General features: G+C 44.6%; 1 protein-coding gene across 12 annotated transcripts in view; it reads left to right on the top strand.

The window, feature by feature from the left end:
- fryb (furry homolog b (Drosophila)) overlaps positions 1-14,055 on the top strand; it is a 50,109-nt gene that overhangs the window by 21,106 nt on the left and 14,948 nt on the right. For all 12 annotated transcript variants that reach the window (XM_031872562.1, XM_031872557.1, XM_031872559.1 and 9 more), the window contains exons 8-37: positions 989-1,157; positions 1,490-1,582; positions 1,836-1,934; positions 3,830-3,931; positions 4,895-4,998; positions 5,330-5,438; positions 5,861-5,947; positions 6,603-6,774; positions 6,867-6,999; positions 7,084-7,191; positions 7,320-7,446; positions 7,609-7,722; positions 8,031-8,195; positions 8,411-8,497; positions 8,629-8,888; positions 9,051-9,240; positions 9,466-9,590; positions 10,295-10,352; positions 10,681-10,772; positions 10,851-11,023; positions 11,204-11,364; positions 11,470-11,580; positions 11,724-11,878; positions 12,010-12,109; positions 12,222-12,393; positions 12,682-12,932; positions 13,034-13,180; positions 13,297-13,465; positions 13,596-13,686; positions 13,874-13,947. In XM_031872562.1, coding sequence (XP_031728422.1) covers positions 989-1,157; positions 1,490-1,582; positions 1,836-1,934; positions 3,830-3,931; positions 4,895-4,998; positions 5,330-5,438; positions 5,861-5,947; positions 6,603-6,774; positions 6,867-6,999; positions 7,084-7,191; positions 7,320-7,446; positions 7,609-7,722; positions 8,031-8,195; positions 8,411-8,497; positions 8,629-8,888; positions 9,051-9,240; positions 9,466-9,590; positions 10,295-10,352; positions 10,681-10,772; positions 10,851-11,023; positions 11,204-11,364; positions 11,470-11,580; positions 11,724-11,878; positions 12,010-12,109; positions 12,222-12,393; positions 12,682-12,932; positions 13,034-13,180; positions 13,297-13,465; positions 13,596-13,686; positions 13,874-13,947 — 3,998 coding nt within the window. The remainder of the gene's footprint in view (positions 1-988; positions 1,158-1,489; positions 1,583-1,835; positions 1,935-3,829; positions 3,932-4,894; positions 4,999-5,329; positions 5,439-5,860; positions 5,948-6,602; positions 6,775-6,866; positions 7,000-7,083; positions 7,192-7,319; positions 7,447-7,608; positions 7,723-8,030; positions 8,196-8,410; positions 8,498-8,628; positions 8,889-9,050; positions 9,241-9,465; positions 9,591-10,294; positions 10,353-10,680; positions 10,773-10,850; positions 11,024-11,203; positions 11,365-11,469; positions 11,581-11,723; positions 11,879-12,009; positions 12,110-12,221; positions 12,394-12,681; positions 12,933-13,033; positions 13,181-13,296; positions 13,466-13,595; positions 13,687-13,873; positions 13,948-14,055) is intronic.

Genomic DNA, 14,055 nt, shown 5'->3' with positions numbered 1-14,055 from the left:
GTGTGTGTGTGTGTGTGTGTGTGTGTGTGTGTGTGTGTGTCTGATGGCAACTGAGGATAATGACACTCCAGATGATGGTCCTCTGTCTGTAATGTTGTGATGAGAGATGAGCACTGTTCCCATTTTCCAGGAGGTTATTACTGTGATGGAGGAGGTTCACAGGGCGGCTCAGTCACTACTGTCACACACATGCACACACACACACACATCCCCGTACCTCTATCTCATTGACATAATTCGCTCCCTTCCCCTAACCTTCACCGTCACGGCTGTATCAAAGTCAATACTGAGATCTGGTTTAGCAAATGCAGCCTAACTACTGTGGTTGATTAAGCTTCCTGGATGATTTCTAACACTCCTTATTTGTTATGTGTTTGTAGTACATTATTGTACACACAGGGCTGTGAAAAGGTTGAGCACACACTGACTCAGACCATAATCAATCTTGGCGCATACTTTATTCTTGGCTGTGTGTGTGTGTGTGTGTGTGTGTGTGTGTGTGTGTTTTCCCAGCTTGGTTTATGGATCACAGTGTTTATGTGTATCTTATTTAAACACTCCTCACTAAACAGGAGGCCGATGACTGTTCCACTTACTGAACTGCTGTGGCAGCCCCCTGTGAAGCGTGCAAAAGCATGCGCAAAACAAACGCAGACGCCCCAAAGAATCCATGCACACACACACACACACACACGCACACACACACATTCCCTCCACATCACCCGTCCAGTTGCCTTTCTAAATATAGGCCTGCAGAGCACTGTTGGTCAAAATCTATTTGGACGCGTACGCACGCAACGTTTTTTGCACATGCAAAAACAAACCGTTGAATACAGGAGTAAATAATAGCAAATAAACACACTTGCCACTTTGTTATAGTTCGTCCACTAACCATGCCACCACTCACCTGAGACCTGGGTATGAAAAACATTTGCTAACGCTTCCAAAGACAGCGACTGTTCACATCTGGTGGCCATTTACTCGGCAGGTTCCCAGCAGTGAGGAAGAAGTTCATCTCCGAGCTGAAGGAGCTGAGACAGAAGGAGCAGAGCCCCTACGTCATCCAGTCCACCATCAGCCTCATCATGGGACTCAAGTTCTTCCGCATAAAAATGTACCCGGTGGAAGACTTTGAAGCCTCCTTCCAGTTCATGCAGGTAGAGCCGAAATCATTTGGTCCCTTACCTGATTTTTACATTCCAACAAATTGTAAAAAGGTTTTTTTACAGGACAGATGTGCTCTTTTCTTCATCTCCGGAAGCAGTTTAATGCTATTAAAGAGCTGACTATCAACAGATTCCCCCAGAGTAATTAGGGGTTATGTGCCTTTTTTATTCTCCCTTTGATGGTAATTGCAGTGGTGAGAATGTTTCTCATTTCCGCACACCCGTAGCGATACAGGGATTAGAACCAGTGACATTGCATTCACTGCATTATCAAGTACGTACATTGTTTCTATAACCGTCTCTGACTCTCTTTGTCTCCTCAGGAGTGTGCGCAGTATTTCTTGGAAGTGAAGGACAAAGACATTAAACACTCGTTAGCCGGACTCTTTGTGGAGATACTTGTACCTGTAGCTGCTGTAAGTTCATTTCATCTTCCTGCTGAGAGCACCTCAGTGTACTTTGGTCTTTTAAATACAAACGTCTGTCTTTCTGTTCACAGTATATCTGCTGGTCTTAATATATAGTGTTTATGTCTTGAGAATAATCACAGGAGAGTAATGAGAGTAATAATACAAATGTTAGGCTTGAATATATAGTGTCTTAGTAGTGTTGGCGTTTGACAAAAAGACTTCTCGAAGCTAACTTTTGAGTTCATCGTCTTCCTCCCAGACTGTGAAGAACGAGGTGAACGTGCCATGTCTACGGAATTTCGTAGAAAGTTTGTACGACACCACACTGGACCTGTCCTCAAGGAAGAAACACTCTCTGGTAAGTTTCTCCTTTTGTTCCGTTTCATCCCTCCTCCTCTCTCCTCATTTCCTCTCCATTAACAGCGATTAGGTGAAAGCACTTACTGTAACTCTTCAACATGCGGGCTTTTATCTTTCCATGGAAAGGAGACAGGAGTGCAGTGTGCAGTACACCTCTCTTATTGAGATGCAAACTGTCAGGAACAAACGCGCTGTAAAACAACTGTACATTTTCAGGACTGCTATGAAAAGGACCTTCTTCACTGCTTCAAAGTTTGAACCATAATGTCAAGGAAATTATAGAACAGGCAATAATCTCTGATGCAGGTGTAACACATGATGACTACATTATTTCCTGGTAACAAAAAGCTTCCTCACAAATCTTCCTATACATTTCTATTCATCTTTAGCTTATTGTATTAGTTCTTGAAGTCTTTTTTCTACAGCCTCCACATCAGAGGCAATATGTTTTTCGGCTTGTCTGTCCCGTTCTCGTGAACGCTATACGTCAGGAACGCCTTGAAGGATTGTTTTTAATTATTTGGCACAAAAATCTTGTTGTACTGATTGGCCATAACTCAAGGATTCATATGATAATTATAACACTTTCACATAGATATCTAATAATAAAAGGACTTTTTGGACAGACAAGGACGTAAACTGCAATGTGACCGGTTGGCGGAGGCATACGGTGGCGATGCAGTAATTATTTTAGTGCAGTAACCAGCTTTAATCTATCTCGTTTCAAACACTCATTTGTAGAAGATTCTTTAAAGTATTAAACCAAATTTTTATTAGGTAGTGATTTTTTCTTTCTAGTGCAGCTGAGCAATGCTTGCTGAGGCAATGTTCCCCTTTAGTTTTCTCCAAAAATGTTGCCCCGCCTTTGATAGACAGATAAGATGACAAACGTGTTGCATTATTGATGCTTGCTGCTAATGTGCTATTCGCGATACGTACCTCGGGTTCCCTCCTGCTGTGACGGAGTCGTGTCCTCAGGGCTGCAGACATCTTACTCGGCCATTATGCGTGTTTCCTTCGTCAGATTCTCCAAATAACCGTGAATTTGAGGCTCGACACACCTCTCTGCACACAAACGTTTTCTAAACGAACAGTGCGCAGGCATCCTGTGCGCACAAACAAACAATAGGCTGCCATGTCGGAGCAGAATGGGCAGGTATGATAGGAATGACAGTCATGTGGTGCAATCTGAGTACCTGCGAGAGACTGAAATGCGAGCAGGACAGATAACAACTTAGATAAAGAGTGACAGGTAAATGATGCACTCCTAAAAACCTAGCATTTCCATAACCATTTGTGACAAGGGTGTACCTGGACTCACACGGGTCATTGAAGGCTTTCATGTTTAACAATGATCTGTTGACCAGCTGGTTGAACCGACTAGACACCAAGTTCACATTCCTGTCTGTGAACTTTGTGTTGAGGATTCTATAAACTTGTCCATAAATGAATTAAACAGACAGCCAGAAAGAAACCTTGTGGCAATATAATGCATAGATACATAAGTGTTTAATTCCAGAGAGGAAGACATCGATCATTGAAGAAGCAAACAAAACAGTGTAATGCGGGATTCATGAGGCCTGAAACAAGTGGAACATGATTGTGAAAAGCTTAATCTGAAATAATGTGATTGCCCAATGTTTTTAGATGACAAAGGACGAGCTCAGAAATGAGGTTTCAGTTTAGAATGAATGATCCTTTTTAATGACTGACTTCATTAACTGCTTCAACATCTAAAAGTAGTTTCAAAGTCATTTGCATGCATGTAGAAAAATGGCGAGGCAGACAGCCTGAGTCCTTTATTTTGTATTTACATTCAATGAATGAACTTTGAATTTGAAGTACCCGATGCAAATGTCTCCCATCTGTCTTCTCTCTGTCTCTCCTCCCCAGGCTCTGTATCCTCTGGTGACTTGCCTGCTGTGTGTCAGTCAGAAGCAGTTCTTCCTCGGCCGCTGGCACATTTTCCTCAACAACTGCCTCTCAAACCTCAAGGTCAGCCTTTGCTGTCTGCCCCATGCAAATTCAAGAATTACCACAGTAGGCTTCATTTGTATAGATCACAAGTAGTGCGTGTGTGAGTGTCGTATTCACACACAGAAGCAATGCAGCCAGTGCAATAAGTATCTGTACATGCACACAGCACTGAACTTCACACTGCTGCACCAGCACAACATATACAATCAACCATCAGTATGTATTGCCCTGAGGGAAGCACTGCAGGTTAAGAACATAGTGATTGATGGGGGCTCATTAACACTTTGATTTATGATCACAATGAACGTCACAATATATGCTCTGCTAAGCAGTGTATGTAGTGCATGAAGTAAATCATGTGTATGTAAAGTATAGGGCTATTTAAAAAACAATTAAAATTGATCTTCATTTGAATGATCTGATATAGAGTATTTTTAATATCTGCCTTTTCACGTGGATTCGTGAAAACAAGCGAACCTCGGTGGAGTCAGAACATGCCGGGAGCTGCTCCGCTGAAGGCACCACCAAGCAGCAGAATTCTTCTCTGCTTCGATCGCAAACAACAGCTGATCTGCTCTGGGCACATTGCGGTGCTCTTATACCAATCAGTCTGACATCATCTGTAAACATGTGGATTGCACTTAAACCCGGCCTTGGCCAGTTTCACACAGTAGTACTGCGAGCGGTTTACAAGTTCTTTACTTCATCTGCTCTCGGTCGCTCTTTTTAATAGTGCACTGGGTTAAAGGGTTCCTTGTACAATTACAGCATTAGTCTGCTGACAATCTCTTGAATCCAATTGGGACCTTGTGAATCGGAATGGAGTCGATTGGGAAATCAGTTTGTGATCTCGAGCCTTTGTAAGGTACAATACATGAGGAATGCCTGTCTGTTTGGCTGAGAGTAATCCCTGTGAAACACGTTTGTGTCTCGTGAAATGCTGCACCTGGTGAAACACGATGAATCTTTGTCTGAATGCAGAATAGAGATCCAAAGATGGCCCGCGTGGCTCTAGAATCACTCTACCGCCTGCTGTGGGTCTACATGATCCGAATAAAGTGCGAGAGCAACACTGGAACGCAGAGGTAACCGCCACATGTCATGACATAATTATTATCAACAAGATGTAAGATATAACTTTAAACTGTGTTAGTGTTTAGCATCGATATGTCATTGTTACCTATATTGTTATACCTTGTTATAGCTATTATGAACAAATGAGGGCACAAAGAAAACTCTGTTTATGCTTCTTCTTTGTGATGTTTTAGCAAATGCAGGGCACTTTTATGGTGTTGTGTGTTATCATTAAACATGTTATGATTTTGCTGAGGTATTCAACTTGTCTCAACACTTTCCCCTCCCTCTCCGTCTGCCTCTCGTCTCTCTCGTCTCTCTCGTCTCTCCTTCCTCCCCCAGTCGTCTCACGTCCATCACCTCCACTCTGTTCCCCAAAGGTAGTCGGAGCGTCGTGCCCAGAGACATGCCGTTGAATATTTTTGTCAAGATTATCCAGTTTATTGCACAGGTGTGTATCGCACATGCACATACTCTCACACACAAAGCTGGTACACTCTGCTTTAGGCCATGAGAAATGAAGTGGCGCTTGTTGTGTTAAGTCTGGAGCCAACAATGTGCCAACGTCCAAGATTTATTCTGTGCTTCTTTCTCTGCTATCAATAAGAAATACAAACACTGGTTAATCAAACATTCTGGAAACTGGTCAAAAGCTAAAACGGCATATATGACATTTATTATAAAGAACACGTTTGGATAAATAACTTATTATATCCATGCATTGCCTTGTCCTTACATCTCTTTTTCCATTTTTTATTTCTCTTTATAAACAGTAAAAATGTCCTATTGGTGACAAACAGTCGATGGGCTTGCTGCCTCACACCACAATAACTCTGAAATCTTGTAACACCAGTTTGTTTGCCTTCTGTTCAGGAGAGACTGGACTTCGCCATGAAGGAGATCATATTTGATCTGCTGAGTGTCGGGAAACCTGCCAAAGCCTTCAGTCTCAACCCAGAGGTAAAGAGAGCAAGCGCAGACATTCAATCACGTGCACACAATCGCACACAGATCAACACTGTTTCCCGTGGGCCACGTTACAAGGATGAGCATTCCAGTTTTTATTTGTAGTCCTCAGTCAGCGAGGAAGGTAAAGAACGGCATGTACTCTGTTGGAGCACTGAATAGGAAATGCTGCAGCTGTAGCAAAGAGATGCACTTAGGGTTGATCATCTGTAATGTGATTACAGGGTTCTGGTCTTATGAACCAAAATAAATCATTAGAATCAATGCAGTTTAAAGGGAACCGATTTTACTCATTTATGTCTGTTTAGAGGTCTTGGGGAGATCTCCAGAGGGAGCTTGGAGATCTCCGATTAATTACCCAAAGTGCTGACACTTGAGTTTGAAAATTAAATATATCTGGAGGAATTAGATAGAAGTGAGTTTAGCAGACCTCTTGGCCATCTCCTCATCTCAGCTTGAGGCTAGTGGCTCGAGGCTACATTAGCCTCAACTAGCATAACGCTACTGAATCTCCAACCAACCTGTCCAGGGAAGTAAACATGGAATAAACAATTATTAACAATCACCAATGCGGTGAGTGTGTTTTGCGCAAATGTGCCATTGCTATTGCTAAACAGACTCTCTCTGCTGTGCTGTATCTGTGCTCCAGCGTATGAACATCGGTCTCCGGGCGTTCCTGGTGATTGCAGATGCTCTGCAACAGAAGGACGGAGAGCCTCCTATGCCCAACACAGGCGCCACTCTGCCCTCTGGAAACTCTCTGAAGAAGAAGAAGACTTACCTCAGCAAGACACTTACTGAAGAGGAAGCCAAACTTATAGGTGTGTGTGTGTGTGTTTCCGTAGGCATTCAAGACAGTGTATTGTGAATGTAGCCTCTAACTGCGTGCACTGTCTCTTCCTGTCCTACACAGGCATGTCTTTGTACTACTCCCAGGTGCGGAAGGCTCTGGACAACATCCTGAGACACTTGGACAAGGAGGTGGGTCGTTGTATGATGCTCACCAGCGTCCAGATGCTCAACAAAGAACCAGAGGACATGATCACGTATGTAACTGCAAAGTCCAGTGTTGTTTTTTTTGACCTACCGGTATTTGGAGTTACCTAACTATCCCCCTCTATCTTTGACAGTGGCGAAAGGAAGCCTAAAATCGACCTGTTCAGGACATGTGTGGCTGCCATTCCTCGTATCCTTCCTGATGCCATGTCCAAACCTGAGCTCATCGACCTGCTCTCACGGTGAGTTAAGAGACAAATATATACATTTGTGTTGGAACCCCGATGGTTTTTCTTTCTTTCAATGGCGTTCCGTACAACAACATCTTGTTCATTCAACTCTGTTCATGTGTTCTCCTCTATCCCCTCAGACTTACTGTGCACATGGACGATGAGCTTCGTCTTATTTCCCAGAATTCCCTGCAGAGCCTGTTACTCGATTTCTCAGACTGGAGGGAGGACGTCCTGTTTGGTTACACACATTTCCTTTTGCGCGAGGTATATCTGAACCTGACAGAAACATGCAGCTACCTCACCAATACGATACTAATCCTGCATTTGCAACTGTTACACTTCCTTTACACGTGTGTTTTCAACTTGGTTTATTGATAAACACCAGATATAAACCTTCTATAAATGTCCCTCTCTTAACGATTCCAGGTTCAAGACACCCATCAGGGTCTGCAGGATGCCTCAGTGAAGCTCCTTCTCCAGCTGCTCACTCAGTGGAGGTTAGCGCTGCAGCTCCAGGGGAAGACGCGAGGTGGAGTTGAGGTTTGTACTTTAAAACTACTACTTTACAGACATATTTTGTTGTTTGTTCATCCATCACGTCATCAAAATCTCAGAGAGGTTGAGTGCAGTTTCCTTGTGTTGAAATACGTTGGTCCGATGACGTAGCTCGTCACTGAAATGACAGTGATGAGCTGAAAGCAGGTTGGGGTTCTTCAAGTATGTCAATTTGACCCATGTAAAGTGTCAACTGCCATAACGATAGGTTTAATAACTGGTCAAACAAGGTGACTTACAGTAATATTTGTACTATTTACTTACTCTCCCTCTTTGTCTTCCCTCTCCATCAGTCCAGCCCCAGACTGCCAGAGCGAAGCCCTCACTGCTCAGTGCTCCATGCGGTCGAGGGCCTGGCCCTGCTGCTCCTCTGCTCGTGTCAGATCAGCACGAGGAAGCTGGCCGTCGGAGTGTTAAGAGAAATACGCTGCCTCTTCACAGCTCTGGGACATGCTGACGTGAGTACAGGAAGCTCACATCGTCACCAAGCAAACACAGTGGAGAATAATTCACAAGCTTCTCTGACATTTTGACAGATATTACCAACGTGTGTCACGTAGCCGGTGGCAAATTTCTGTAGCCGTCAATAGATATGCAGCATATACGGCGCATGTATTTTTCACATCCTATGACGCTGTTATATAAATAGCTGATTCTATGAATCTCCCTCCAGGACGATGACAAACCCATGATAGAGGTCATGGACCAGCTGAGCCCAGCTGTAATGGACAGCTTTGTTCATGTGGCTGTCTCTGACTCGGTACGTGTGTTTATGTGAAGCATGTATCGGTAACATTAGCACATCAGATACGTTATTCATATCTCAATCCTCCAAATGACTTCCTCAGCTGCTGTGTATCATTCTTAAACTCCTCCCCTCCCCTCCCTCAGTCTACCTTGCCCCTCAGCCACCATGTTGACCTCCAGTGGCTGGTGGAGTGGACGGCGCGACTGGTGAGCAGCTCCTACGACGTGAAGAGCCCCAGCCATGTCTGGATCTTTGCCCAGAGTGTGAAAGACCCATGGGTGCTCTGTCTGCACATCTTCTTGCGGCAGGAGCACCTTCCCAAACACTGCCCCACCGCCCTGGGATACGCCTGGCCCTACGCCTTCACACGGCTACAGCTGCTGCTGCCACTGGTTGACCCCAAGTACGAGAACACGCATTATTATATTGTACTTTTCAGGCATTTAACTGTTGCTTTAACAACAATCTGTGACCATAGAATGATATGTCATACAACAAATGATCCATGTGTATGGGAGATTCAAATATCTGACCACCTGCCTTTTCTCCTTTTGTCTTTCTGCAGCAGTCCAGTGAATGCTAAGAAGACCAGCACGGCCGGCTCCAGTGACAGCTACATCTCTCTGTGGCGTAACTACCTGATCCTGTGTCTAGGTGTGGCTAAGCCCAGCATCATGTCCCCCGGTCACCTCAGAGCCTCCACACCGGAGATCACGGCCACCACGCCCGACGGCAGCGTCACCTATGACAACAAGGTGGGTGTTTGTGCTGGAAATGTTGGGATTATTTAAATTATTTCCATGTCCTGAAAAGCTTTGGAATTTCTCAGACAGTCAGGGAAAAGAGGCCCTGCAATTAACGTGTATTGTTATTATAGATCATTCTGCTAATTACTTCTCTAAAAAGATAGATTTGGATCAGTTTTATGTTGTTAATGTTTTCTGATCGTGAACGTTTGTGTATTTCTTTTCATTGCTCAGGTGATAGGCACTCCCTCGGTAGCCTGGCTTTTGAAACAGCTCGTCCCGCTGATGAGAGCAGAGAGTTTGGAGATCACCGAGTCTCTGGTGCTCGGGTTCGGATGCACAAACGCTCTGGTCTTCAGGTACTGCAACAGGAGCGTTCAGAAATGTGCACCGACGATACACATGCATCATTCTCATCAGTGCTAGATGTTGTTTTCCCTTCTAAGATGTCAAATAGTTTGTAAAACACATTTCTGATGTAATGCTCAGATGTTCAACAATCATAAACTGTTTATAACAATAAACACACAAAGCCTGAATGGAGGGAATGCCAGTAGACAGATCGCAACAGAAAATGGATGATGTACTAGATTTGACCCTTTCCTCTTACATAAATCCTTTCACGCTGCTTTCTTCTATTACTGAATCCCACATGTCCTTACATTCGCTACATAACTGAGCTGCATTCCTCTTTGACATTCAGAAAAGAAAAGAAAAAAGTGTGTCTTTAGAGGGACAGAGATGTATCGCATTTTTTCAAAGGGCAACGGTTCCATTGTGTGTGGGAGGTATTTCATTTTTAAAGAGATCATCTATCTATAATCTAAAATGTTTTCCAAAAGGGCGCTCATTGTTGTCAAAGGGATTAAGGTCTCCCCAGACGAATTTGTCTAACATGGCTGTATGAGGATTAGTGGTGTTTAGGACAAGATGGATATCTGTTACAAACCATTCTGTTTCCTTGAATCAGGCCGTCCTCCATCGACAAGGAAGGATGATTTGATCACTCTCATTCAGCAATGAAGCAATCAATTGATTTTTGCCCTCTTTGTCCTGTTTATAGGGAGCTAGTGGAAGAACTCCATCCACTGATGAAGGAAGCGCTGGAACGTCGGCCCGAGGTAAAACACAAACACAGCGAGAGAGAAACACACCGACAGCACGGAGAGAGGATCAGATTAACTTTATTGATATCAGACAGAACATTGTGAAAACCTACTCCTGATGTAATGTACTAAGAGTTTAGAAGTTGTCTTTTATGTTGTACTTGTACATAGTGTATGCTTATAGCTATTAGAGATGCTTTCCATAGGTCAATAATGTCTAATTATTTATGAAAGCTGACGCTAAGGTTCAGTCTCTGTAAGTTCAGAATCCAATATACACAAAACAACACGCATATATTGACTTACATTGAGCAGTAAATGGAAAACCTGTCTGTGCTTTCAGAACAAGCGGCGCAGAGAGAGGAGGGATCTTCTCAGGCTGCAGCTGCTGAGGATCTTTGAACTGCTGGCTAATGCAGCCGTTATCAGCGACAGGTAGCACACACCTTTTATCTAGAGCGTAGTTTCTTGCCTGCCGATGCACCTGTAAACTCATCTTCTCCTCCCCTGCAGCACTAATGGAGCACTGGAGCGAGACTCGCTGGCCCTGGGTGCCTTGTTCCTTGAGTATGTGGATCTGACCCGGATGCTCCTGGAGGCTGAGAATGAGAAGGAGATGGACGTGCTTAAAGATATCAGAGCCCATTTCAGCGGGATGGTGGCTAATCTCATCCAGTGTGTTCCTGGTAAATCACTATATTACTCTTTAATGATGTAATATATTGGCTTTCGCAGTGTTTTGACAAGCTACGTTCTAGTCAGACTTAAATATACATTTGTAATCTATCAGCATTTTCATTTGTCTTCTATTTTGACCCTCCATGTCTCTCTCTCTCTCTCTCTCTCTCACCCTCACATCTTTGCAGTCCACCACAGGCGCTTTCTCTTCCCTCAACAGTCTCTGAGACACCATCTCTTCATCCTCTTCAGCCAATGGGCTGGACCCTTCAGCGTTATGTTCACTCCCCTCGATCGGTACAGCGACCGCAACCACCAGATCACTCGCTACCAGTACTGCGCTCTCAAGGTACCGATACCCAAACGTCCCAGACCCTGCTGCACTACAGGAGCTATTCTGTCATTTTCTTACAGAAACTTTAGCGTTAACTCGATGTAACTTTTTGTCTCTTAGGCCATGTCAGCAGTTCTGTGTTGCGGTCCCGTGTTTGACAATGTGGGTCTCTCTACTGACGGCTATCTCTACAAATGGCTTGACAACATCTTGGCCTGCCATGACCTACGGGTAGGTCCACTGTTGCCTTTAACTTGTTGCACAGGAGCTTTCTATGTGTTGTTGGATATTATTTGTCATAACCCCTTAAGAAGTATGATGAACATGATCTGTGTGGATTCGTACCTCTACATAATAACATGTGTTTGTCGTAGGTGCACCGTCTGGGGTGTGAGGTGGTCATCCTGCTCTTAGAACTAAACCCAGACCAGATCAATCTGTTCAACTGGGCCGTGGACCGCTGCTTCACTGGGTCTTACCAGCTAGCATCTGGTTGCTTCAAGGCCATCGCCACTGTCTGCGGCAACAGGTGGGGAATCATGCGTTTGTTACCTTCGTTAGAATCTGCCTGTTACGCCCCCCCATATAGGAGGCTAGGTAGTCTGCAACCATTGAGTTAGTAACCAGCAACTAATGACTATTTCCTCCTCACTTTGCCAGGAATTACCCATGTGATCTTGTGACCCTGCTCAATCTGGTGTTGTTCAAGGCCTCAGACACCAGCAGGGAAATATATGAGATCTCAATGCAGCTGATGCAGGTACATACACACATACACAAAGGGTGTTAAAGAGGTGGGAAAGACGAGCACAAGCATCAAGCCAAAACCTGCAATGCATTATCAGAGTAAAAGATAAACAATATGTCTGCAGGTGCTGGAGTCTAAGCTGTGTGCGTACTCGAAGCGAATGGTGGAGCAGAAGCCTGGGAATATTTTGTACGGAACACACGGTCCTCTGCCTCCGCTGTACAGCGTCAACCTGTCTCAACTCTCCATCCAGCTGGCCAGCATGTACCCCGAGCTCACTCTGCCTCTTTTCTCAGGTAGATGTTTTCAGGGTGAATGTGTACATTCCAGTGAGATACGCTGAATGTTTGCATGTAGTGTCCCCATTAAATCTTAAAGCCAGGTAAGAATACCCCCAAAACAGCACAATCTTTTTAAACTCTCACATTCAAAACTCCCAAGAGGCCAGTATACTCCCTGAGATAGCTGTTACATTTGCTCCCAATGTCTCTCTGCTGTTATTGAACACATTTAAAGAACGCTCAGCTTCCCTAAAAAGGCACTTCTAACATTTTTTTCCTCTGACATTTTTTTGGCCCGTCCAGAGGTGAGCCAGCGTTTCTCAACCACCCACTCCAACGGCAGACAGATAATGTTATCCTACCTGCTACCCTGGCTCAGTAACATTGAGCTGGTGGACACGGGGCTCCTACCCCCAGCCTCAAGCCCCTGCACACCAGAGGAAGAACCACGCGGTCAAGGGCAGGGCATGTCCCCCAGTCTGAGAGGCAACGGCTGGGGCTCCTTACAGGCGACATCGCTGGTGCTCAATAACCTCATGTTCATGACTGCTAAGGTATGAAGCTATGTTTGGGCTTGTTTGTGAAATTACTCCTCCTTTTCCAGTGAGATCTCCTGCCTTTCAACTTGATTTTTTTCCTCTCTTCACATTATCAGTACGGAGACGAGGTTCCTGGCCCAGAGATTGAGAATGCCTGGAACGCTCTGGTGTCCAACGAGAGGTGGAGCAACAACCTGCGGATCACCCTGCAGTTCCTCATCAGCCTGTGTGGAGTCAGCAGTGATACCACACTGTTGCCTTTCGTAAGTGCCGTCAGTACCCACCGACACAATGCTAATGAAAGCCCCACATGAAATTGAACTGGTGTGCCCCCTGTTAAAACTCTCATAAAAATACTGTGTGTTTGTATCCGTTTTAGATAAAGAAGGTGGTTATCTACCTGTGTCGCAACAACACCATCCAGACGATGGAGGAGCTCCTGTTTGAGCTGCAACAGACGGACCCAGTCAACCCTGTGGTGTTGCACTGTGACAACCCTCCATTCTATCGCTTTGCTGCCAGCAACAAAGGCTCTGCCTCACAGACGGGTAAGAGGAGACGGTCCCGTCATAGTCTCATCTCAACCTCGACTTTCAGTTTGAGCTTGACAGCTTTTTTATGTGACGGATGATTGACTGTATTTCTGAAGATTGTATCTCTGGAATGTGTTATTTTCAGGCACCACGTCCAGCAGTAACACTGTGGTGGCTGGCCAGGAGAACGTGACAGACACAGATGAGAATAAGCTGGTCAGAGAGAGTGAAGAGCGGTTAGTATCAATACATTATTTTGAATACATGCAGCGGTCTCTCAAGGGTACATCACATATGCCAAACATGTCGGTATCATATGAGTGCAGTTATGCAGTTCAATTAAATAAAGACTTTCAAACTTTTCAGTCACGAGATAAGACTAATTCTGTATTTTGAACTTTTAATGTCATGCGTTTGCCTCAGCATGGCCAGGGCTCACAACAGACTGGAGTCTCGCTACAGCAACAGCTCCGGGGGCTCCTACGAGGATGAAAAGAGTAAGTTGTCTTGGTTCTCATGAGAATGAATGTACAAACCAGCTTTATTTTAATAATGTGTACACACACACACACACACACACACACACACACACACACACACACACA

Source organism: Anarrhichthys ocellatus, unplaced genomic scaffold, assembly GCF_004355925.1.
Source record: "Anarrhichthys ocellatus isolate YVR2014 unplaced genomic scaffold, GSC_Weel_1.0 scaffold65, whole genome shotgun sequence".
In the NCBI taxonomy this organism is placed as follows: domain Eukaryota; kingdom Metazoa; phylum Chordata; class Actinopteri; order Perciformes; family Anarhichadidae; genus Anarrhichthys; species Anarrhichthys ocellatus.
This window is presented reverse-complemented; position numbering and strand designations above follow the sequence as displayed.